Here is a 23667-nt window from a genome sequence, read left to right on the forward strand (position 1 = left end):
AAATCATAAGTTAGACTCATTCATACTAGAGAAGGAGCTGTTGCCAGAGACGTGTTTCACTTCACTCCTTTGTATCTGCTCAGAGGTGAATTTTTCAGTCAAGGTATGTTTTTCACTTCCCTTTTATATGAAAAGCTCTTACTATTTAAATTCAGTGTGGTTTGTTGCTTCTTGGAAACCACTTATTGAATTCTTAATATGTTAATGGTTCAGAGACAAGAGAGCTGATATTATTACTGTTCCAGGAAAACAGAGGAGAAAAATGATTCTTGCTAATGTGATTTTGTAACTTGTTGAGTTTTGCAGAGTTATAATATTTACAGAAAAAAAAATTCCTTATTTCAAAGTATACACTTTGATACGCTATCAAAGCCACAGGGTACTTGACCTGCCATAGATACTGTCTCATGTGCTGGAGAGTAAGGATTTCTCCTGTCCAGGTGACACTTCATGTCTATAATCCCACCAAGGCATCGTTTCTTTCATCGCACAAAAATAATCAGAAAGTACAAGCAGCTAACTTTAGTTTTAGCTGAGAAATTACCTACAAAATAGTAGGGAGAAAGAAGAGTCAATTATTTTCTGTACATAGCGATAATTTTTTCTCTGTTTATTATTTTGATTGTAAACTTTGTTGGGCAGGATGTGGAAGTGCATGTGTGTGTACCTTACACTGCTAATGTCTCATCTGTGCTCATCGAAAGGCAAAGGCTAAGCCTTTGAAACTTATACTACAAAGAAGAAAGGTTTTTGATGACATTTAAGCTACATTATTAATTTCTTTTTAAAATCTGTACGAATTTTTTAAAAAATCAGTAGGAGCTTGACTTTTAAGGTGCTGATGAAAACAAAGAGCTTAGTGCTAGTACTGTAATTAGAATAACAAAAAAACCACAAGAGTTGAAATACATGCTATACTTTTACCTATTCATTTTCCATTATTCTGTATCCTAAGCAGCCTTCTTAGTGTAATAGCCAAAAAACCAAGAGTGTTCAAATAGTTAGCCATTAGAATTCTTGTTTTAACATTTTGTATGTAATCTGAGATGCCATCTCCTAAGATAGGGGTACACTTTTATCTTAAACAGCTGTACATCTTTTTCTTAGAAACTAGAGGACAGTTATCTAGGCAAAAGAAATCTCTATTTTCACATATGAGTGTCTAAGATGGAAGTATCAGCATACTGAGTAATATCAGTCATATGACTTCTGTCTCTGATAATATGCAATCATTAAGAAAAAAATTAAGAGAAGTGTCTTAGCACTCCAGGTTCATTTATAGACTTCCCAATGTATTTGTCTCATTTTCAGTGTGAACAGTGAAAACACAAACAGAAGGGATAAATACACCAAAGTTAATAAAGACCTTGGAATAGCAGATCAGAGACACCTCCAGTAAATCTTTGTCAGGTTTTCCACTGGCCCCTGAGTACATGTGGGAACAAGATTAATTGAGTTACTCAGTGTTACCTGAACATTTTGTACCAACAGTCTAACAAAAGAACTGCCTTTCCTACTGAGTTAGAGCTTCCTGAAATAAGTATCCCATCCTTGCACAGGAAAACAGCTTTAAAAATTCTTGTAGCTATTTAATATTTCAAGTATTTCTCAGGCAGAAAACAAAAGGAATTTGGGTGAATTTCAGTACATTCATTATGAAGACCCTAAAATTTATTAAGAAAGGCCAGTGTTTGATAATCTGTTTTTAATTAAAAGAAGGATGTAAAAATCTCTTAGACACTCAAATGCCACTGTTTTTAAAGTCACAGTAGGAAAAAAAATTCATATTGCAAGTCTTGGAATACTTATCAGAAGTAGAGCTTTGCTTTCAAAACAAATTTCCTTTCAGTAACCAAATCAACTGCAAAAGTACACCTGAACCCATTAGCAGTGCTAATCAGTATAAAGTTTAAAATGAAAAAAAAACACAGAGAAAAATGTAGTTTGGCCAAAATGTCCACTTTTCTTTAAAATTATTCATTAGCCTTTTTCTCTTGTCACTCATGGTTTTTTAAACTTCCCTCTCAAGAACTCCACACAGATGAGGTGCCCCCTACCTTATCTTCCCTCTATCTTGCATTTAGCATCCTGCATACATCAGGATGGAAAGTTGTGCCTCTGCCTGGCTGGCACAGCTGTAAAGGAACAGGTACTTTAGAGGAGACCCAAGCTGTCCCTTGCCAGCCTTTCCTGGGCTTTAATCACAGCCTTGGGGTGCTGACTCACAAAGGGGGGCAGGCACATGGCTGAACCAGCCTCTCCCTGGCTGGGGGCTCTGAGAGGCGCAGAGGGAGGAGAGAGCATCCCAGAGCTGTGGCAGCCCCGAGGCAGGGCAGCCCTTTAAATCTGGCCACCGCAGGGTGGCTTCACACACATCAGGCTGTGACTGCTTGTGACCACCCCAGTGGTGACACCTCGTTTACTTAGAAATAAAGCTAATGAACTGGGGCTGAGGGGCTCTGGCCATGGTCCAACACTCCACTTAGGAGTTACATGCTGGACAACAGGCACAGATGGGACACAGACCAGAACAACACAAGGAGCAAAGTTGCCTGCTGAAAGCTCTTATCTTCACTCTGATGATAGGCAAGTCCAAAGCACGCAGACATTGTAGCAAAGCTGCTGCAAAACTTCAGGACTTTTGATGTTCTCTGAAAGGCTGGATTTGAGTTACTTTTATTGCTATGCTATATTTAAATCCTCTACATGCTAACTCCTCAACTTGATTCAGCAAGGTCGGGTTGGTTTGTGTGATCCCTGCAAACAAATCTGATCATGCAGGTTTGCAGATTCAGTAGCTTTGCACACTAAGTTTTGCCAGAATAGTGATAGCATTGCACAGACACAGTTCGGACTATGGTTATTTGCAGAGAAGTGAGTTGACAAAATGCAGAAATCCATTTTTCCCATCTGTTTTATCTGAGATTACAGTTAAATGCCACAAAAAAAAAAAAAAAAAGGCGAGTGATCCATGAAGAGGGCCAGGTCTTTTTAACATTAGCAGGATTGAGGCATGCATGCCCAGAGGCAGAACTGGTCATAGGTGCTTTTCCTCCTGCAGTGTTCCTGCCTTGGCAGAAAGGAATAATCCTTTGGGACACACCCGGTGCGGGGGTGGTCTGTCCCTCTGCCGTGGTTGTGGGATTTCCTATTTCCTACCAGCTGAAGGGCTGCTCTGAAGTGCCTGGATGACACAAGGACAGCAGGTCCCTCTGCCCACACATGGAGCACAGCCATGTGGCCCTTTCCTGATGTGGAGGATGAACTCCATACAGGTGGTGGGCAGGCCAATAAACTGGAAGTGTTTCATCAGGTACCTTCAGCATTTTTACAAAAAGCAGCTGTGAAGCCTTCTTAATTCAAAGCTGGGCCCTGATCCTTAAACAAGCAGGACAACAGAAATATTGCAGTACTTGTTGCTAGATTTTGGCTCAGCTCTGCATGCACTTCTCACCTCATTCTGCAGCAGACTTTCTCTATAATAAAGCATATTCTACATTCTGTGTTATATTTGGATTTTGCTTAGATTAGAAGTTAATTGAGGCACAGTCTGTCTCTGTGCTTACAAGACTTTTGCACACTGGTTACCCCCAAAGCCTCTGCCCATCAGTGTAACACAGACAGCATGGCAGTGTCTCCAGAGCTCCTGCTCCTACCTGCTAGGCAGCAGCAAACAGCTCACCAAGAAAACAAGCAGATGGAGGCACAGAAAAAAGAGATACAAGAAATTACACAGGCTAAATCCTCAGCTGGACTGAATGCAGTGCCCTCCAAATCAGCATAAGCAGAATAATGACAGATTATAGAAGATAAGGTTTTATGCAGACATGAGTGACTTGCTCACTGGTAGCCTGCTTAACAAACATATCATTGACACATTCTCTTGTTCTGGCCTCAGTCTCCAGAGGGAAAAGTCTGTGGAAGGCTGATTTTCCTAGCTGTGGAATTAGGAGATTACAAAGAAATGTTCACCATACCTGTTCCTTTACCTATCAGAACAGATGAACCCAGCTGTGGGACACATAATATGCTCCAAATCAAAAATCAGCCTTTGTAACTGCACAGCTTCATTCACCCTGAATTCAGCCAATGAATCTTACATTCAGCCTGCTGTCATCAGGTTGTTTGTTATAACAGTCTCATCTGTCTGATACCTGAGCTCAAGGATGAATTTTTCTTTATTTATTTCTTCAGATTGAATCCTTTAACACAAACCCACCTGACACTGTTTGTACTCTGGGGAGCCCTCCCACGTGCTCCTCATGCAGAATCCTGTTACACCTGTTCAAGACCAGCTCTCAGATGGCTGTTCACCTTGGCATCACCTAGAAAGGTTTCCTATGCCTTGTTCTACTGGTGCTAGGAGTGCACACAAGCAATTTTCTCCCTGAGTAAACAGCAAAGGAGCAGGCAAAAGGTGTGAGGCACTGAAGGTGACCAGGAAATGTCTGCTTTGTGAAAATTCTCTCTTCTCTCTCTCTATGCACAGATACATACATACATACATACATACATTACATACATACATACATACATATATATATATATATATATATATATATGTACACTCACAAACACAGATTTAGAGTTATTAGAATCTTGTCAGGGAAATAAAACACATGTTCTTTGCATATCCATGCAGCCCTGTCCTACCCATTGCTAGGGGACAATCCTACATGGAACTTCCATAACTTTCCTCACAGATTTTTTACATTACTCAAAACAACTATCAAATATTTTCATCAGACATTTCTGATGTGTGCATCTGTTTGGATCAACACACCAGCTGCATTTTTGAATTTATTTATTTATTTATTTGTTTATTTATTTATTTATTTATTTATTTTCCTTTGCTGGGCAAAATCAGTTTTTTGCTTTTTTCTTCTTGCAGTTAATGACTAAATTTCCAAGTCATAAGGAACTGGAACCATGCCTCACGGGCAGACAGATAAGCAAAAAATGTTATCTGCTTCCAAGACTGTAATCTGTACAGATTTACAGTAAATAGCAAATTTGAATAAGACAGAATTTGCCAGAACAAGGGAACCAGCTTAAAACTTAAGAGCTTTCTCCATACCTGTTTTCTTCCTTCTCCTCTGTGAGTTGCAAGTTCATTTTCAAAATTATACTAGTGCAGTCTGACTAAAGCAGTCATGATGAATCAGATGTGAATGCAGTTCATGAATGGCTGGGATATCTGCCACAGAAGTTTCAACTTATACACATTTTTTTTTAAATCAGCATGTGGAGGCAGATCTCATAAGGCAACTTTGTGCCCTCACCTTCTGTCTTTCCTCTGAGAAACTTTTCTTTTTTTTCTTTACAATAGTCACCTTATAGCTCATAAGTTCCAGTCAGCTGGGCCAGAAAAAGGAACATTTCCCAGAAGTAGAAGGAAGTAACAAAGTGGAGTCAGTTTTGTGTAAGAGCTTCCTGCAATACTTCAGGAACCGTCTTTTTTGGAAATGTAAGAAGACAGCAATTCATTTTCTTCTACAATAGATGTAGGCTCCAAATTGGCATTTAAATCATACTACAGCTCATAACTGAGCAGTGTGAGACATCTGGAGTTCCAGCCTTCTACTTTTTGCATCATGTATTTCTAAAGACAGGTTTCCACTGCACACTTCTCTCTGGTTTTAAAAAAGGATTCAGTGGAATACCTTAATAAATTTTGCCTTAGAATAAATGTACTCTGGTCAAATGACTTTAAAAAATCAAAGAAAAGTTTTTGACTTTCAATAAAAGAATCAAACAATTTCAGATTTTGGGCTATTTGGAAGCTGGATAAAATACAGATCCAAACTGTGTATACTACCTAAGTTTTCTAACATTTTAAATGAAAATCCCAGATAAAGCTCCCAATAGCCTGGCATATACCTGACTTAGGCAAAAATCCTTATTCATTATTTGGTTTTACCAAATACTGGTTTTTGCTCTTTACTCTCTTGGAAAATTAAACCCCTCTTTTTCCCTTCTTTCCTTCTTTCCATTTCAACTTAACATTTCTCCTTCTCCATCCTTTGCTTCTTCCCAACAGCAGTGCTTCTCCTTTAGCAGCATTATGTTCCCCTCCAGACCTCCACTCATTTCCCCTTCACTTGCTCCTGCCCTGACATCCTGCCATGAGCCTTTGCTGCCTGCTGCAGAAAACTGTCACACAATTCTGCACTGTGCTTTCTCTTCTACAGTGGGGGCAAACAGTGATGTGGTTAACTTAAATCACAATGTTTTTCAAAATTAACAAAGCTGGTCAGAAGATATTTCTGTTCCAGAGAAAAATTGGTGAAGGGTCTTGACATTTTTAACAAAAGCAAGAAAACAAACCACAGAATAAATCACATGCAGAGAATAAATCTGCCTGGGAATGGGGAGCACTGATAATGGATTTTGAAAGAGGCATCTTCCTTCTTAAGCAAGTGCCTGAGGCATAAACTGTAGTGAATCAGGCTCTGTTTTTTTGGGGTTTTTTGGAACTACTCTACTTTGTTATTAACTATAGAGATATTAAACTCTTATTTGGCCAGAGAGAGCAAAAGTGGATCTGGGTCACCTGAGAGCAGTCAGGACATCTTCTCCTTTGCTCAAAAAAAAAAATTACAACTTTAAAATATTTTCTGTTATATTGCCCAAATCTTTTGTGAAAAATCTTTCTTTTAAAATCAGTTTCTCCAGGAATTTTCTGTTTTGATAGTCATTTTAATAGGAAATGAAATTTCCCCTCCTCCAACACTTTAAAAACTATCTCCTACGTAGCTGTAGTAAATGTGAGGTTAAGGTACCAGAAGCTATGGTCCAGCAACTGCAGCCTTGCCCTGCTGGCCATTCTGCTTTGGATCAGTCTGGAACACTCTGGACTGCAGGTGAACACTGCTGGCTCATGTCCAGCTCTCATCCACCAGCACCCCAAGCCCTCCTTGGCAGGGCTGCTCTCCATCCCAGCTTGTGTTGATATCAGGGGTTGCCCCAACCCAGGGCCAGCATCTTGCACTTGGCTTGTTGAACCTCCTGAGGTTTGTGTAGGCTCACCTCTCAAGCATCTCTTCTCTCTGGGTGGAATTCCTTCCCTCTGGATGAAATCCCTTCCCTCCAGTGTGTCAGTCACCTGCACCACACAACTTGGGTCACTGGCAAACTTGCTGAGTCAATGTCTGTGTCAATACCAAAGACATTAAACCTTATCTTTTTGTTTGCTTTGGGTACAATAGTTCTTTGAAGAATCTGTGGCATATACTAAGGGAATCTGTCTCTCTAACTTAATTGTTATCCTGTATTTTTTTGTTGGGTCTGACATTCTGGAAAGAGCAGATAGAACATATCTTTTTTGTGAACACCAGTGCTCAGAAACAGAGTGAAAAACAAACTGTCTGCACCAGGTTCCAGCAGGGCTCTGTCATCTCCTGTTGCTAACAAAAGGATAACAATAAATTAATACACAATTTAATTTCAACACTGGCAAAGCATGAAAAGGCAAAATTAAAATGGTAATCCAAACACTGACTGTTGTAAATCAGCATTGTAAATTATACTGCTTCTTGGCTAGAGAAGTGCCCTGAATCTTCTAGATCTCTCAGTGTTGAAAGTCACATCCATGTTTGTACAGTTCAATCACCAAATCCCTATCACCATGTATTTGAACACTTAAGTTCTAATAGAGGTAGAGTGTATTCCACTAAAAGAACTGTTGCCATTAGATTTCCCCTGGGTTTTCAGTAGAAAAATAGGCTCCATTTGGATTATATCTAATTTTTATCTGCTGTTACTATCAAGAAAATTGCAATAGAGTTTGAAGTTCACTATAATGTGAATTATACAGCATTTCTAACAGGTACCTCTGGTTTTGAGATTTTCTCTACAATATATAAAGTATGATGATTTCTAACTATACTGTCTGAAAACTGACCTCCTTCCCTTTGCAAATACTTCATGCACTGGCAAAGTGAGGAGCAGATACACGAAAATAATATGAAATGACTGTCCCAGCTGCTCAAGAAACAACAATGTGGGAGGATGTGTTTGACCTAGGAAGGACAAGGCAAAATGGCTTTCTGAAATTTATAATTTAAGAAGTGAAGGACATTACAGACTAGGCTTCTCCATGAGAAGGGAACTCACCATTACTTGCACTGCCACACTCTGATTTTAGTTTTTAAAAGAACATGAAATTTAAAATAAACCCTCAAATTCTTTTATAAAGACAACCTGTCATTTAGACAATGAGTATCATGTCACATTTGTATTGCCTTCCATGACACAAATCAGCCATGCTAGGGACCATTCTCTGCCATGATCCACAAGAAAACAGAGTCAGGAGGTTGAAATCTGAGTTTATAGTTTGGTGTAGCTGTTGTCAGAAGTTCTAAATTAAACTAGGACCATCTTCAGAAACCCACACATTAGACGTGCTAACCTGAACAACCTGGGTAAATGTTATCTCTTCTGGATTTCACCTGCTCAAAATTAAAGCTATAATTTCACCTAGGCATTACATAGTTATTGTTTGATACTTTCTAGCCTATTCTGTTGTCAGAGCCTGAAGTGCTGTTTAAAAACTGTGCCATTACTCAGTGAAGCATCCATACATCCTGTGGTGAAAGGCATTAAGATACACAAGGCATTATTTCTGACTTACAGTCCTGTGCTGAGGCTCCTCTGCTTGCAGAGCCATCAGTATGTAGCTCAGCAATGGAAACAGAAGTGACTGAAACATGTCCAGCTGCTGGCAGGCATGACTGTGTAGTTGCAGATGTGGCAGGTTAAAATGTCTTTTATGTTTTTGCTAGTTACAGAGGAGTAAAATCATTAGTCACCTATATGGTAAGAAATGAGGAAAGCAGCTTTAGTAGCTTTCAAAGAAACCATTATTAGACTTTGTGACAACAGCAATTCAGCCACACATACTGTGAGCTTCTTTGGGAGCTCTTTGCTGTTGGAGAACACTTGGGCTTTCCTCAAAGGCCACACCTGTGAAAGACAGTAGTGAAAACGTTTGGGAAATGCTGCATTACTGCAAATACATGACAACAGTGGAACTATTGTAGTGGCTGCAGGCACTTGAGATGGCAAACCTCTTCTTTTTTCCTAAATGGCTGCCAAAATGTCCTCAAGGTGCTGGAAGTAAAGTGCTTTCAGGGCACACAGCCAGTTCATATGAAAGGCAAATCTCTTCATTAAATATTTAATGCTCAGAGGGACCAATACTGAAAATTACTATTAGGCCATTAGACCTTCACATTTTACATAGTCATGAGAACCTAATGCTGTTACCCAGGGAAAAGAAGTGTTTCAATTGCTAAGAGAAAGGTGTGGCTAAACTGAGCTGAAGAGGTCTGGTGGGAGCAATGCATCAAAGAACAAAGCTTTAGAAAACATTCATGTGCACATCAGTGAGGAGCCTTGACTGGAGGTTCACTTCTGAACAGCTCTTCTGTGCTTCCACTGCAGCAAGACAAATAAAAGAGCATCACTAACTAATATTCTTGGGGAACTGATATGCTTCAGGACTTAGAGCCTTTTCCTCTTACCATTCCACCTCTGAGACTTTACTAATATCATCCACTTCTCTCTGCAGGATATTCCTATTGTTCTCTGTAATGAAGATACTGAGCAATTTATGTCACTGGCATGGTTCATCAGTGTTCTCCTGTCTCTCATACTGTACAAGACTGTAACCAAACTAGATGAAAACCCCAAGACCAGTTTTGAGAACCCACACTAGGAATGGCTCAGCTCCCCCAGCCCATGTCCCTAAAGCTGTTATCAGCCAGGTGAAAATTCACCTTTTTCTTTTCCAGCTTAGCTGGTTTTGGCCTTGTTCTTGAGCTATCTGGGTTTCAGGAAAGACTGGTTTCTAAAGCAGGAAATCCTCACTTTAAGAAAGAAATATAATCTAAGTGCACAAGCCACTCCTGATATGATCACTAGCATTTCATTTCTTTATCACTGGATGCCTTAGCTATTCACTGGGCTCAGGGTATTGTCTGCCATTTGAGAGACACATTGTACTGTTTGATACCATCAGACCTGCCATTTCACACGGTATCAGAGTCCTGCAGTGGATATTAAATTGATCTCACAGCACTAGTTTGTTAAGCACTTAATTTTGTAGTGGTGATGGGGTACAGAAATCCCTTGTCTACAGCAGAGAATTTTTGTTGTGCCTGCAGAGCTCAGGGAGTAGATACAACCAGCTTTGACATTGTCCCAGCTTGTAAATCTACATGTCACATTATAAAACTTTTAGTTTAGTTTGGTTTATAGTCTTTTATTTGTCTTTGTGCTTCAGTTAATTCATGCAAGCTGTGATCACTCAGCTTTCTAATCAGACACCATGAGTGCAGGAGTGTTAAGGGACATGCAAGATTTCTGCCCCAGGACAAGGTCAGGGTTCCAGCAGTCACTGACACCCAACAGGGAGCCCTGTGAGGCTCCTGGGACCAAGGCATGTTGCTTTCTCTCCAAGCACTGCTTTGGCTGCTTCTCTCACTGTACAGTTCAGCTTGCAGGACAGTTCAATGGGGGGAGATATTATCAAACTAGGCAGTGAACCAGCTAGGAACAGGAATAAATTATGTTAATATATGTCATCTTCTGAGCAACAGATCCAGTGCCAAGCATAAACTCTGCAAATCTTAAAAATGTAAGCAAACCACAGTCTGATCATATCTCCTGCTTGCAGGAGGCCTCCCAGCTAACAACAGAAAATATGAAACATCATTTTGAACGAAATATGAAAATCAAGTAAACAAAGCCCAAAAGATCACAAGTCAGACATGGCTGCAGACCTGAAGCTCAGTGTTATGCTCAGCGCTCTCTGAAAGCAAATGCTAACAATGAATTTCAAGATAGCAGTATACAAAGGTAGGCTGACCCAATATCACATACATGGGAGAACACAGAGGACTGGTAAGACTCAGTGTCAGAAGGGTTTCTAACACATGCATGGGCCTGACAGGGCTCACCCTATCTCTGAAGGAGCAGGCATAGCCTGTCACTCCCCCAGCCCTAACCAAACTCCAGGTGTGGGCTGAATCTTACTCTATGCATGGTTCTCATGAAAATGTTCTCAAGGATGAAGTCACATGGATGAGGGTTCTGCATCCCTGCAGCCCTCTTGCAGTCCCACTCCTGCTGCAGCTCCTGGATTTCTCACTCTCCTGACACTAACCTAAGTGCCAGTTGTTGACTGAGCTTTGGACAATGAGCACTCATGGTTAACCTTACCTGTTCTCATATGGGAAATGCCTAAAGAAACAAACCAAACTATCCTGCCAGCCTTGCAGAGTGAGCTTGTGGTCAGTTTTCTCCTGTTTGAATATTTTCCTTCTCAGTTGTCAAAACGTTTTGAACAAACACACTACAATACACACAAAAAGTGTAGATCCAGCTGTGACTTGTGTTGCACAAGATTAATGTGCTTTGCTGTTAGGGTCAGAAAGTTATCATCTTGGTTCAGGGACAGCAGGCCATGGAGCAGAGTCACATTAAGCCTAAGGGAGCAGGAGCTGGGTGGGTCCAAGAAGATCAAAATCCTGGAGAATTAAAGAGAAGAGCAGTATTCACAAGGAGAGGGAGAAGGAGCTGTGAGGTTGACATTATAAACCTCAAAACTGATGATATTTCCAAAGATGGAAGACCCAGATTCAATATTTATTTAAGTATTTATTCTAAATGGAAATAGCTTCATAAAGATAAATACTCTCAATCAACATTATCCAATAAGCATCTGGCCTCTTGGTATACAGGCATGTGAATCACCCAATTTCCAGATTTTATTCCAAGATAAACAGAATAGAGATTTGGAAATGTATCTTTCATCTGCCCAATGACTACAAAGAGTGGAACAAACTGGCTTATATTTGTTTAACACTTCTATTTAAGACCTTCATATTCTTAATTTTTTCAAAGAAATATACTGTCTTGAGGAAGATGGAGGTGGGGGAAAAATAACTCTGTGAATCAGAACAGCTGAAACTTTCTAAGCTGTTCGAACAGCAGAAATTGAAGTGTGTGCTGGGAGGATTTAAAAGTGATACCTGTTTTCAGAGCAGTTAGTTTTGGAATTAAACTTTTCTCTGCTTGTGAATTAGAATTATAACAGTGGCTGAGAAGTACAGGAAGTTCTACTTCAGGGTAGTTCTACTGCATTTACTAATCCATCATGAACAAAAGGGAAGGGAAAAGCAACACAGCATAAACATAACAGAAATCTTCAGGAAAACTAAATGCCAAACCAGGTCTATTCAGACCTAAATTTAACTTAGGGAAGTACTGCTGTGATCACATCACCATGCACATGTTTTCTATGTCTCACATTTTCAGTTCTTGATGGCCCCACAGTTGCAGACCTCCTTTATTTTATTGATAAGCCCTCTCTAATATTAGCAGAGGGTTTATTGTTTATCCTCATATTTCATTCTTTCATCCAAGCTGTGCCTTGCTATGACATGCTTCATCACAACTCCAGAGCAGTGTTCAATTTGGCATTCCCTATTCCTTATTTGCTTATACCCTTCCCATTTTATTTTAATGATGCTTTGTTGCAGTCTTTCTCTGCAAAAGGAATATCCTCACCAGGAGCAATATTTTACTGGGATATTTTCTACTGGCTGAGATTTGTGACAGATTTCCATACAAGATGAGTTACATAGCTCCAAAGAACAGCCCAGCAAGTTAACACAAGCAACAAACCTGCAACTACATCCTTATGGCAAGAGTGCTCCATCTAGTCCTTGTGCTCATCACAACTGGATGTGCCCATGTAGCCTCCCCTAACAGCCTGTCTGACAAATTTTCACAGGAGATACTGAACCCACTCACTTTCATAAAGCAATCTTAGTAAAATTACTGCTTACTTATCACAATAACACATGGCATTCATAAATATTACAATGGGAATGATAGGTGATCAGACCTATTCCAGAGGGGTTGGAATTGGAAGATATTTAAGGTGCTTTACAACCCAAGACATTCTATGATTCTAGGATTTTTTTTGTTGTTGTTGGCCTTAATCCAACTGGAATTTTAATTTATTAGCACAAGAAGTGCAAATTAAGGAATTTAGGATAATGTGGGTAGGAAGGTCTGTAGGCCAACCTCTTGCTTGCTCAAAGCTGGGTCAGCTACAAGATCAACTATGCTACTCTGGGCTTTTTCAGCTGGGTCTTTGAAAGTTCTGAGGATTACAAGGCTGAAATTTAATGATATAGTTGTTGGAGAAATTTGCAGATTCTGTATTTTGAATTAGAGGCTGAAACAGCCTCTAATGTTGAAAGTGATATTTCTCACTTTAGATTAAATAGAACTCTTGTAATAAATCTGCTTTTTCAGAATGACAGTGAAATCCTGCTTTGGTAACATTTGCAATATTTTGGAGGTTATCTTAATAGAAAAGTTTCTAAAATATTGATGGCAGCAAGTCAGAGGTCAAACATGGACTGACTCAAACATCACCACCAAATCTGAACTAAATCAAAACTTTATAATGAGACGAGCCCTTTCCCTTATACAAAGGCCCTGTGAAAAGGACAGTACTTCTCTCTGAACCAGTTCATATTTTCCTTCTGCTTCCAGTTCTCACCACAGTCCAGCCATGCTGTTCTTCTCCATTTCAGTTATAACTACTGTACACAGAAATAATACATTTTTGTCAGAGTCATCACAGTTATTGACTGGGTTTTATAAAGAGTATTGAAAAAAATAACATACTAGGTTTCTAAAGCTGAAAAGTATAGGATTTTTTTTTTTTAGGAAATTGTAACCCTGGAGAGCTTAAAGTTCAAATATTCAAGATTTCCACTTAGAAAAAAATACGCTATGCAAAGTTCTTTGCATAAAAGTTATATATCAAAAATATGCTATGCATTGCACTTGATTAGACTTTGCTCTCTCCACACCTTTCTTTAGATAGAATTGAGTGGCTTCATCTCCCACACAGGGAGAAAAATTAGTAGCCTCTTCTCACCTTAGTTTCATTGTTATTAAAATAACTACTTTAACTGAACAGCTTTTCCCCCCTCATTTTTCCTAACATAGTTGATGTAAATACCTTTAGTGGTAATTGCAGAGCAACAGTTTCTTTCCATGGTGAGCTTCAAGCTTACACAACAAATAATATCTTAAAATTAGACTTTTGAGAGGTACCTCCTCTGTACAGAAAAGATGTAAAGAAATGTTTCTTTACTGTTAAAGTATGGGCCTGATTTGTGTTTAAAAGAATTTTTTCTTTTACAAGGTTACTTTTTCCCAGGCAAGTTGCTGAATCTGGTCCAACATGAAGCTTCATGAACAGCAAGGGCAGCCATAAGGCAAAAGGGACAGTGAAGAGTGAATGAAAAGCAGGAAACCTTTAAGTTAACACTGCCCAGGAAGTGTCCACTGATCTACAACCTCAAATGTAGTAAAGCCCATTAGAGATTCATTATACAAAGATTGGAAATTAAAAATTAATGTTGCGGGATCCGTAAAAGCAGAACATTTTAGGAATGATTCCCAAGCTTCCTCTACCTCTCCAAAATAACTAATGCCTCCACAGTAACACAGAATTAAAAGGAAATTCAGAGAATGTTTCAGAACATGTTTCAGAGATGCTGCAAGAGTGATGTAATTTTACCTTCCAATATTTGTCCATCTAAAGATACAAACCCAACCCATTCTGAGGCCAAAGAGAGGGGTGTGAGCAGTCCCACTGGGCTTGGATTAGGTGGAAACAAGAGTCCCTGTGAACTTGGGAAAGATGACAAAGGTGATGTTTTCAGGAGTAAAGGTTGCAAGAAGACCATGTTGAAATAGGAGCTTTGAAAATAAACCTTATGGAGAGGGTATAGGATTTATAAACAGGATGGTTTGCCTGTATTTTTGTGGATTTATACTAGATTCTGAATGTAAGAGTCCACCACTGAAGCTCAATCTTCCAGCACACCTTTGGCTTCTTGCTGAGCAAAGCTTCTGCTTATGCCATCCCATCATGTGTGCCCCAGGACTGCTAGACCTGCTGGAATGGTTGAGGGAGAAATTAGGCACTGAGATTGTTTTGTTATAATCTATTACTAAACAAAAATACTCGCCTTCCTCACAAATAGACGTTGTCCTGGAACCAAATCCTCCAAAGCTGTTAAAATTAAACTTCTCTCTCCTTGATCAGCAAAAACCTGTCTGATGGTCACAAATGAGGCAGGTTAGGGGACATCACCACAGCATCCTAACAACTTGCTGAGGCTGTCAGGTTTACACTCCAAGCTCCTGAGAGCAGTGGTACTTCCATGGAGTCAGCAGGACTTCCAGGCTTCCTTGCACAGACCACACTCAGTAGAAGACCTCCCTTACCTACAGCAGCTTTTAAACTCCTGCTATTTCCCATTTCAGTCACAGCAGATCTGTCAGGCAAATACCCTTTTTCCTCTCATGGCTCTGGCAGCTCCTGTGTTACATTTACTGTGGCTTTTATGTTGGCATGAAGAAGCAAGGCTGCCTGGCAAATAGGCACCACCAGGGTGTAGGAGAATGGTTTGTAAGGATAGTGCAGAAGGAAATTTTCCTCAATGAATTACAGCTGTACCAATTACTGAGAACTGGAAACAGCCTTGCCTGCCAATGGGGATGGAGGTTATAAATGACTGGGTCAACTGGGCTAGAGTTAGTTGGAGTTTGAAACCCAGAGACTGCTGCAGTTTGGGATGGAGTGTGCTGGCTTTGTTTTGAGGAGGCCAGGACATGTGGTTGTGCAAGGGACAGAAAAGGTAAGATGTTGTGCAAGGGACAGACAGGGTTAGGTGGCTGGGTAAGGGCCAGGTTTGGGTTTAGCCAGCCATGCAAAAGGAAGGAGGGAACTTGTGGAGAGATGGAATCAGAGCTGTGTGGAGCTGCCTGTGAGGGAAGGAGTCAGTGCTGTGTAAAGTTGTCTGAGAGAAGGCATGAAAAGTTTTTAATAAAGGATTGGTGATGATGCCAGTTGTGTCCATCTTGACATAGTTGCTACACTGTGGACACTTGGCTGCCCAAGCTGGGCTAGAGTTGTTCAGGTGAACAAACTCACAGAAAAAATAAAATGTGTTAAAGCAGGCTGGGCTCTGCAGAGAAACAGCCGGAGGAGAGGCTGGGGCAGCCCTTGATATTTCTTCCTGTGACTAACATATCTTGTAAAATATCACCGTGTCAGAAGTCAGCCAGTTTGCAACTACTCATTCAAACTCATATTTTTGCTCCCAGTTTTTTCTCCCCTCTGTGCCCCTGACCCCCAGCTGTATGTGAAGCTGTATAAATGTATGGCAAGCCAGCTCTGTGAATCTGAAAACCTTTCTGGCCACTAACAGAACTTAAAGCAAACCAAATAGTTGTAAAATTCTGTTAAGAGTGCTACTGTTTGGGTGTAGCATATCTATCCTTCACATGGCCTTGCTAAGAAGCCCCTGAAATAAATGGAAAATAAGGCTGCTTTCTAGGCAACTTTCATCATGGATGATCATCTATCAAAGAAATTCTCCATTGGGAGAAGACTAGTGGGGCCTTCAGCCCACTCTATCCTTTGTCCTTGCAAATTACACTGTATTGGAAAACATCAGAACTGTATACCTATGCTTTTTGATATTCTCTTTTGCTCCAGCAAAAAATATTACAGCAGTTGCCATCATAACAGCATTTACCTTTTTTTAGGGTCTACCTCTTATCTCTGAGGACTAAATTAGCAAGGTTAATATTATGACAATCTCAGAATATTTACTAATTAATTAATTAATATTTACTAATTACAAATTCCACACATTGTTTCTGCAAAACATGTAATCAGCCAAGTCACAACAGCTGTAAAATACACAATACAAAGTCTCTCTCTCTCTTACTCCCACCAAGCAGATCACTGCAGGTAACTTTGAAATAACCTGAACACCTATTGCATGTTTCAGAACTTGTCCTTGTATAACACATGACTAAGCCCATCATGAGACATTTATTTATTCACTGTATGAAAATGTTTAGAATAGTACAAGAAAAGATTAACACCAGCAGCAGTACTAATAGTCATGAGCTCAGTAGCTCTGGGGCTTCATCCAGACTCAAGAGAGATGTGAAAAACATTCACCTGAAGCAGCACATCCCACCTGTGGAGTAAAGCTGTGCCAGAGCTTGCATTAACCCAGCAGCAGCATTAAGTGTGCTCTGACCTTTTTTCCCCTATCCTTCCATTCCTTAGCTCGTATCTCTTGATCCTTTGAGGACTTTTTGATCCAATTCAACATATTCCCCTCCTTTTCTTTCAAGAACTTCCATAGGCCCAGCATGGATTGCTGTAACATGGAGATTTCCCTCCACATTCTAGGATTAACCACTCTCTGGGCTCTGGGTGTTATCCTTGGCTTGCTGATCAACTCATGCTGTTTTCTGGCATGCTCCCTCCAGTGCCATATGTGTGGGTCATTCCTTGAGCAGCAGGACATCCCATAAGTTTGGCAGGTGACACCAAGGTGCCCTGGTGACTGCCCAGCCCTCAGAGTTTCAGGCTATGGCACAGGTCACCACCACCCTTTTGGAGTCCTTCTCCACCTGCCTGTAATGACAACCCAGATGTTGATTAAACCCTTGCTCACACTCCCTCTGCAAGGGTTTGTTGTCTGCAGCATTGGCAGGGTCTTGCCAACATCCAAAATATCCCCCATGAGCCAACCCCAAAGCCTTCCTGCCTTGGTGAGGGCAGTGCCTGCAAGAGGCACAGGGCTGGTTGCCACCATCATTTGTTCCCAATGCTATTAAAAAAAATACTCCAGAACAGCCTGAGATAATGACTGACAGTGGGTTTTATAGACTGTCAGGGAGAAGCTCACAGCAGGATTTGAACATCAGGTCCAAATTCAGCCTTCACAGGGATCCCTATGAATCAGTACTAATAGATTATCTCAGCTGGGTAGTATTTCAATCAAGACTGCACATGAAATCTTATTTAAAGTCTCTGCTGAGATATCAGGCTTGTCTTGCATTACACAGAAAGTGTTTGTAGAGAATGTGTAAAAGGATCACATTTATTTTTATCAAAATATGACAAGAAAACAGCAAATCACTGCCTTCTCTAAGCTGTGGCTTTGTCAATCACAACCCATTCAGCAGTCACATACTTTAAATGAGTCTCCTGTGTGCTATAGAATAGCATCAAGCAGATCATTTTAACCCTAAACATTAGGGTTTGTAAATTGGTAATTAACACATTTTGCCTTGTTCATGCCCACAATTCATTATGGAAGGACTTGAGCTCAGGATCAAGGAGGCACGTTGCCAGAAGCCCCATGTCATGGAATTGGTGACATCCTAACTAGTCCCTGCACACTGTTCCTTGACCACAGTAATATTATATAACTAATTTATTTTAAAGTATTCTAAGTCTTTCCCTTCTAAAACCAAAATCTGGAAGAGATTAATTGCAGAGAAAAATACAGACAAATCAATATGCAGTTTTGGAGCTACTATTTGGTGTAAATTAAATTCTGTAAATTAAGGTAATGAGAGAAAATCACAGAAAAAGCCAACATGGCCTTTATGACCACTGTCTGAATTACTAATGCTCATCTTATTAAATAGGTGCCTACATCCATCCTCAAAGTGTAAAATAATGCACTTACAATTTACTTTTTTCTGCTGGTTCACTGCCTACCAGCAGAAGAAACAGTTTCTGATAATTGCATCAGACAACAGAACTTCTCTATTCTCAGATGCCCTCTTGTTGGCCATCCATTAGTATTTCACTTCTGTGTTTTACAGTGAAAAGTGCCAGCACAGAAAGAAAGGGAGACTTGAAACTGCTGTTTGCATTTCGTTAGTGGCAGCTCTCACATCCACACAAGCTGAACTTTGAGATATTCAAGTGCTACAGTGCTTTATTAACACAAAGTACACAAAATATGACCATCATTTTTCATCAATTCTGCAACCAGTAGCCAAATTTCTGTATGAATATTAAGCACTTACCAGCCAACAATTCCAGCAACCAGAAAACAAGTGAAAACTCTCATCCTTTCAGGAATTGCAAGTGTCCCTTTTCACTGCCAAGTTAACAATTGAATAGGACAAATGTCTTAATTAAAAATATATTTGAAAAGCTCCAATCAAATGATAATATAAACAGTGGTTATTATAAAGACTTGAAAAAAGATCAATACTATTTCTGTCCAACAGTTCAGAGAATCATATGTACAGGGAAGCTAATCTTGCATTTGAATAATATCTCAGCATTTATTATCCAAGAACATAGAACAAGAAAACACAGTAAACATTTTATCAGCAGTGAATGATGCTGCACACTCAACCTCTGTTTGGTTCTAGTAACATTTAAGTACACATCTGACATTTCTGCCCATAAATAGCTCCCTGTACAATCCCAGGCTGTTCTGTCTGTAGAATGTTTACAGTGTTCTGGTTTTCAGACTGCTCTTGCACCCAAGTTGGCTGACTGCAGACAGATCCTGGCTTATAGGATGGTTCTGTCTCTACCAAATTGCCAACCCACCCTCTGAGCACCTCTTAAAACTCCCTCATGAAGATTGTACCATTTATCTCTTCTGTGACTTGGCTGCAGAAAGAGACTGTAACAGAGACAAATACACAGACAATTTCTGTGAGAAGCTGAGAAAGGCAACTGCTGGCAAACACTGATCCCTCAGTGTTCTCACTGCAAACTACAGCTGCAAACTAAATGTCTTGTCCAGTCATGACATTTGAGAAAATATATGCTGTTCTTTGGGGAGGAAGCACCACTGAATTCCACTCAATTCTTGCTCTACAGGGGAGGGTGTAGAATGTTGCAGGATGTGACACAGAACTAGCAGCTTTACCTGAGACACAAGGTACACCTGTCCTTTAGGAGAACATGGATAATGAGATAAAAAGATAAGAAGACAAACTAATGATGAATATCCTCAAAGAATTAACAAAGACTTCCTGCAGATCAGTTCTAGTGAACAAAGGCTTCTAAATGTTCTCTTCAATTAACCCATTCATAACAGCATCTGTTGTTGCTACATCCCCTCTGTTTTACTTGCCTAAAATTGCAATGCAGGCCATAAATGATATATGCTGTCCATAGCAATGCAGTCTGTAAAACATTCCACAGACACACCCAGTGTCTGTGAAAAGAAACCCAGGGAACTGTAAGCCTGTTCAAAATCTATTCTTCTAGGACATTAGGAAAAGCAAAAGACAGCTTTTCTTATTGTGTCTTTTGCAGCAATGAGCTAGATGTAGCAATCTTATGTTACCTATTTTTGTCTTCACAGAAATGGTTTCCATCACAACTGAAAATGATACACAGCTGTACAACATGACCACCCAGGAGCTCACAGTCAGTCCAGAATATTTCCACAATAATTCAGGAGTGCATCAGATAGGTCAAAATGGATGTGTTAGTGCAGATGTATGGAAATGGATACAGGATTTTCAGCCTGGATTTCTCTGGTTTATATTTATTCTGGGATCAATAGAAAATTCCTTTGTGCTCACTGTCCTGTGTTTCCACAAGAGCAGCTGCACAGTGGCTGAAATTTACCTAGCAAACATGGCATTTGCTGACCTAATGTTGGTCTGCACTTTACCTTTCTGGGCCATTAATATTTCCAATGATTATCATTGGCCTTTTGGCCTGTTTCTCTGTAAAGCTGTCAATATTATGAGTTCCATGAACTTGTATTCTAGCATTTATTTCCTGACCCTAGTGAGCATTGACCGCTACCTGGCCCTGGTGAAAACCATGTCCCTTGGACGGATGAGACGAACCGTCTGTGCCAAATGGAATTGTTTTGTGATTTGGGCATGTGCCCTGCTCTTGTGCTCACCTACAATGGTGTTCCGAAATCTGCGCTCCTTTGAGGAGTACAACATCACAGCCTGTGTTCTTCTTTACCCAGCCAGCTACTGGGAGCCCACAAACAACAGCTTGCTGAATATTGTGGGGTTCGTGATCCCGTTCTGTGTAATCACCTATTGCACTGTGCAAATCATCAAAGCCTTACGAAGCAGTGAGCTCCGGAGCATGAAGGTAGTCCAGACAGAGAGGAGAGCCACCGTGCTGGTCCTGGCTGTGCTCCTGCTGTTCATCATCTGCTGGCTTCCCTTCCAGATCAGCACTTTCATCGACACAATCCGCTACTTCTCACCCACTCTCAAGTGCCTGGAAGACATCAATGACTTACTGACCCAGATAGCCACATACTGCTCCTTCAGCAACAGCTGCCTGAACCCAGTCTTGTATGTGATTGTTGGGAAAAACTTCCAGAAGAAGGCTGTGGAGTTCTACAAGGGCTTGTTCACAAAGAGGTGCAGAAAATTACAGTCTGTGCAGATGGAAAACTCCCTGGACACTTTAAGAACTTCCATCTCAAGTGAATACACAAGGAAAAAGTCTGTTATGTCATTACCCCAGTAGCATAATTTTAGGAAATCCTTAAAGGAAGAAAGCCTTCCAACTGATCAGTCTCCATATCCGTCTGCTACAAGTCCACAGAATAAACACGTGTGTTCCTTACATGAGGGAAAACAATGGTTTTATCTTAATGGAAATTCCATAAAGACACCTGCTTCTAATGTTATTGGATATTTTTCATGATTGAATCCTATTTTTTAGGTTACTTTCATTTTTATGGCTGAACGATACCAGGCACATAGATCATTTGGAATGTTTTTCTAAGGTGTGCATACAATTTCTGAACAGAGCCCCAGTACAAAAATCATTGTCAGAACTGTGCAGCTACATATGGCAGCCATAAAAGTGTGTTAGATAAGATTTTTGATTTGGGAGGGGCTTGTATGTGAGTAAGTTCTGTTAAGTGAATCCTGTAGGATGCATTTTTAGATGTGTCCGTCTTTTGGGGTTTTAATTTCTCTCTTCAGTCATTAGAAACTATCTGATTCTTTCATTGACAAGCAGTGGCTTTTTGCAACTGCTCTGGCCAGTTACAGATTTACATGAGCAAGTATGTATGAAAAGTGGCTGAAAAAAAGGTAAAGCAGTAGTGGGAGTGAACCTGCATCCACCTGCATGAAGTTATCTGAGTTTTCTCCACAGAAGATTCTTTACCCCTTCTACCTTGGAGTGAAAGCATTCACTTACTCCTTCTGAGTGAGTGAATGCTATTTATATTCATGCTTACACTTCAGCTCAGAGACTCAGGTTTTTAATATTCACAGGGCATAATTAATATTATTCAATGGATGTATAAAACCTCAGCACAGCTGGTATAATCTCACAAACAGAAGAAACTGAGAAAATGAAGGAGAGCATCCCCTAACTACATTAGAAATCTAACTGAAGATAACAGGGGTCTTAAAAGCTTAGAGAATTCAATAATGGCCTTTTCAGATTCTAGTCATACATACATTTTATTTGTAGAATTAATCTGTGAGATTTTAATACAAGATCACTTTTCCCCTATTGTCTATATTTTTGAACTAAGTTGATTATATGCATTAAAAAACTCATAGTGTACTGAATTGTCTGTATGCACTTTAACCTCTAGGAACCTTGATCAAAAGTGAGTGGAAGGTGATCTAAGAAAGCTAAGAGTCTCTGTTCTTTTCAAGGCACTTAAGGTAACAGCTTTTAAAGCTACCAAGGGAAATGGAGTTTGGTGACATGAGTAACCTCAGATGACAGCTACATGGTCTTTATCCGTCAGAGCTTGAATAGAACAATAAAGTTCATTTAAGGTGGGAAATTTGTGTTAATCCTTCAAAAAACTGAGCTGCAAAATAGAAGTGTGCAGATGTGTCTTAAAGACTATGGGATTTAGATCACTGTATATGATTTATAGGCAATTTCCATGGTTTTTCTTTGATAATCCAGTATAACCCTATGTCATAAATACTTCTATTGCCCATCCTTTTAAATGTTTTAAACAACAGGGACAACCATGATGAAACACTACAAGGCTTTTTGTTATATCCAGTGTTATCATACTGTCTCATCCATAAGCATGCTGTTCATGCAATCCTTACACAAAAGGAAGTCCATACAGAGGTTATTTAGGCAACAGAAATTATTTCTGAGTATTTGGTACTGAGAAGTAAAATATAAAAATGTTACTATGTTAATATCACATTAATTTAAATAATGTAAATATACAGGCACTTTTTTTTTTTTTTTTTTTTCTATCAAGTAAGCATGTACAAAAGAAAATAAAGTACTTTGAGAAATGCAATTTCCTGGCATTTTCTTCTCTAGGCTGTATCCTGTTACTAAGGAATGATTTGCCAGAAGTTCAGCTGTTCCAGATGCTTGCCTCACTTCTTGTTACACCAAAGGAAAGTGAGCTGAAACAACAGAATTTTAGTTACTTTGAGCTCTTTCTTTCCAGGACCCGTTTCTGAGTGCTGTTGACCACCCTGGAGTCTTTGGAAGTTTAAATCAGGATTAAGGCAGCTAAGGGTACTGAAATATTTTTGGTAGCTTTCCTCTGCCTGCTGATAACTCAAGGTTCTATGCAGACACCAACAACAATGAAAAGCCCCTGCAGCAGCTTCTGCACATCACAGAACAGAGAGTATCAGCTCACAGGCTGTTTAATTCCCATTTTACTGACTCTGCAGGGTGATGACACATTTGTGGTATTCACATGCACCATTTATACACTCAGCAAAGAAAACCCAAGAAATAAAGTGCAGCATCCAAGACATCTGACCTACTGACAATCTCCAGTT

General features: G+C 39.9%; 1 protein-coding gene across 1 annotated transcript; it reads left to right on the forward strand.

Annotated features, from left to right (window-relative positions):
* On the forward strand, positions 1 to 23660 carry BDKRB2 (bradykinin receptor B2). Its single transcript, XM_056493452.1, has 2 exons — positions 1 to 103; positions 20253 to 23660. Exon 2 carries the CDS (start codon positions 20255 to 20257, stop codon positions 21395 to 21397), a length of 1143 nt encoding a protein of 380 aa, XP_056349427.1. The 5' UTR covers positions 1 to 103; positions 20253 to 20254; the 3' UTR covers positions 21398 to 23660.
* Positions 23661 to 23667: the final 7 nt, after the last annotated feature.

Source organism: Oenanthe melanoleuca, chromosome 5 (assembly GCF_029582105.1).
Source record: "Oenanthe melanoleuca isolate GR-GAL-2019-014 chromosome 5, OMel1.0, whole genome shotgun sequence".
Classification (NCBI taxonomy): Eukaryota; Metazoa; Chordata; class Aves; order Passeriformes; family Muscicapidae; genus Oenanthe; species Oenanthe melanoleuca.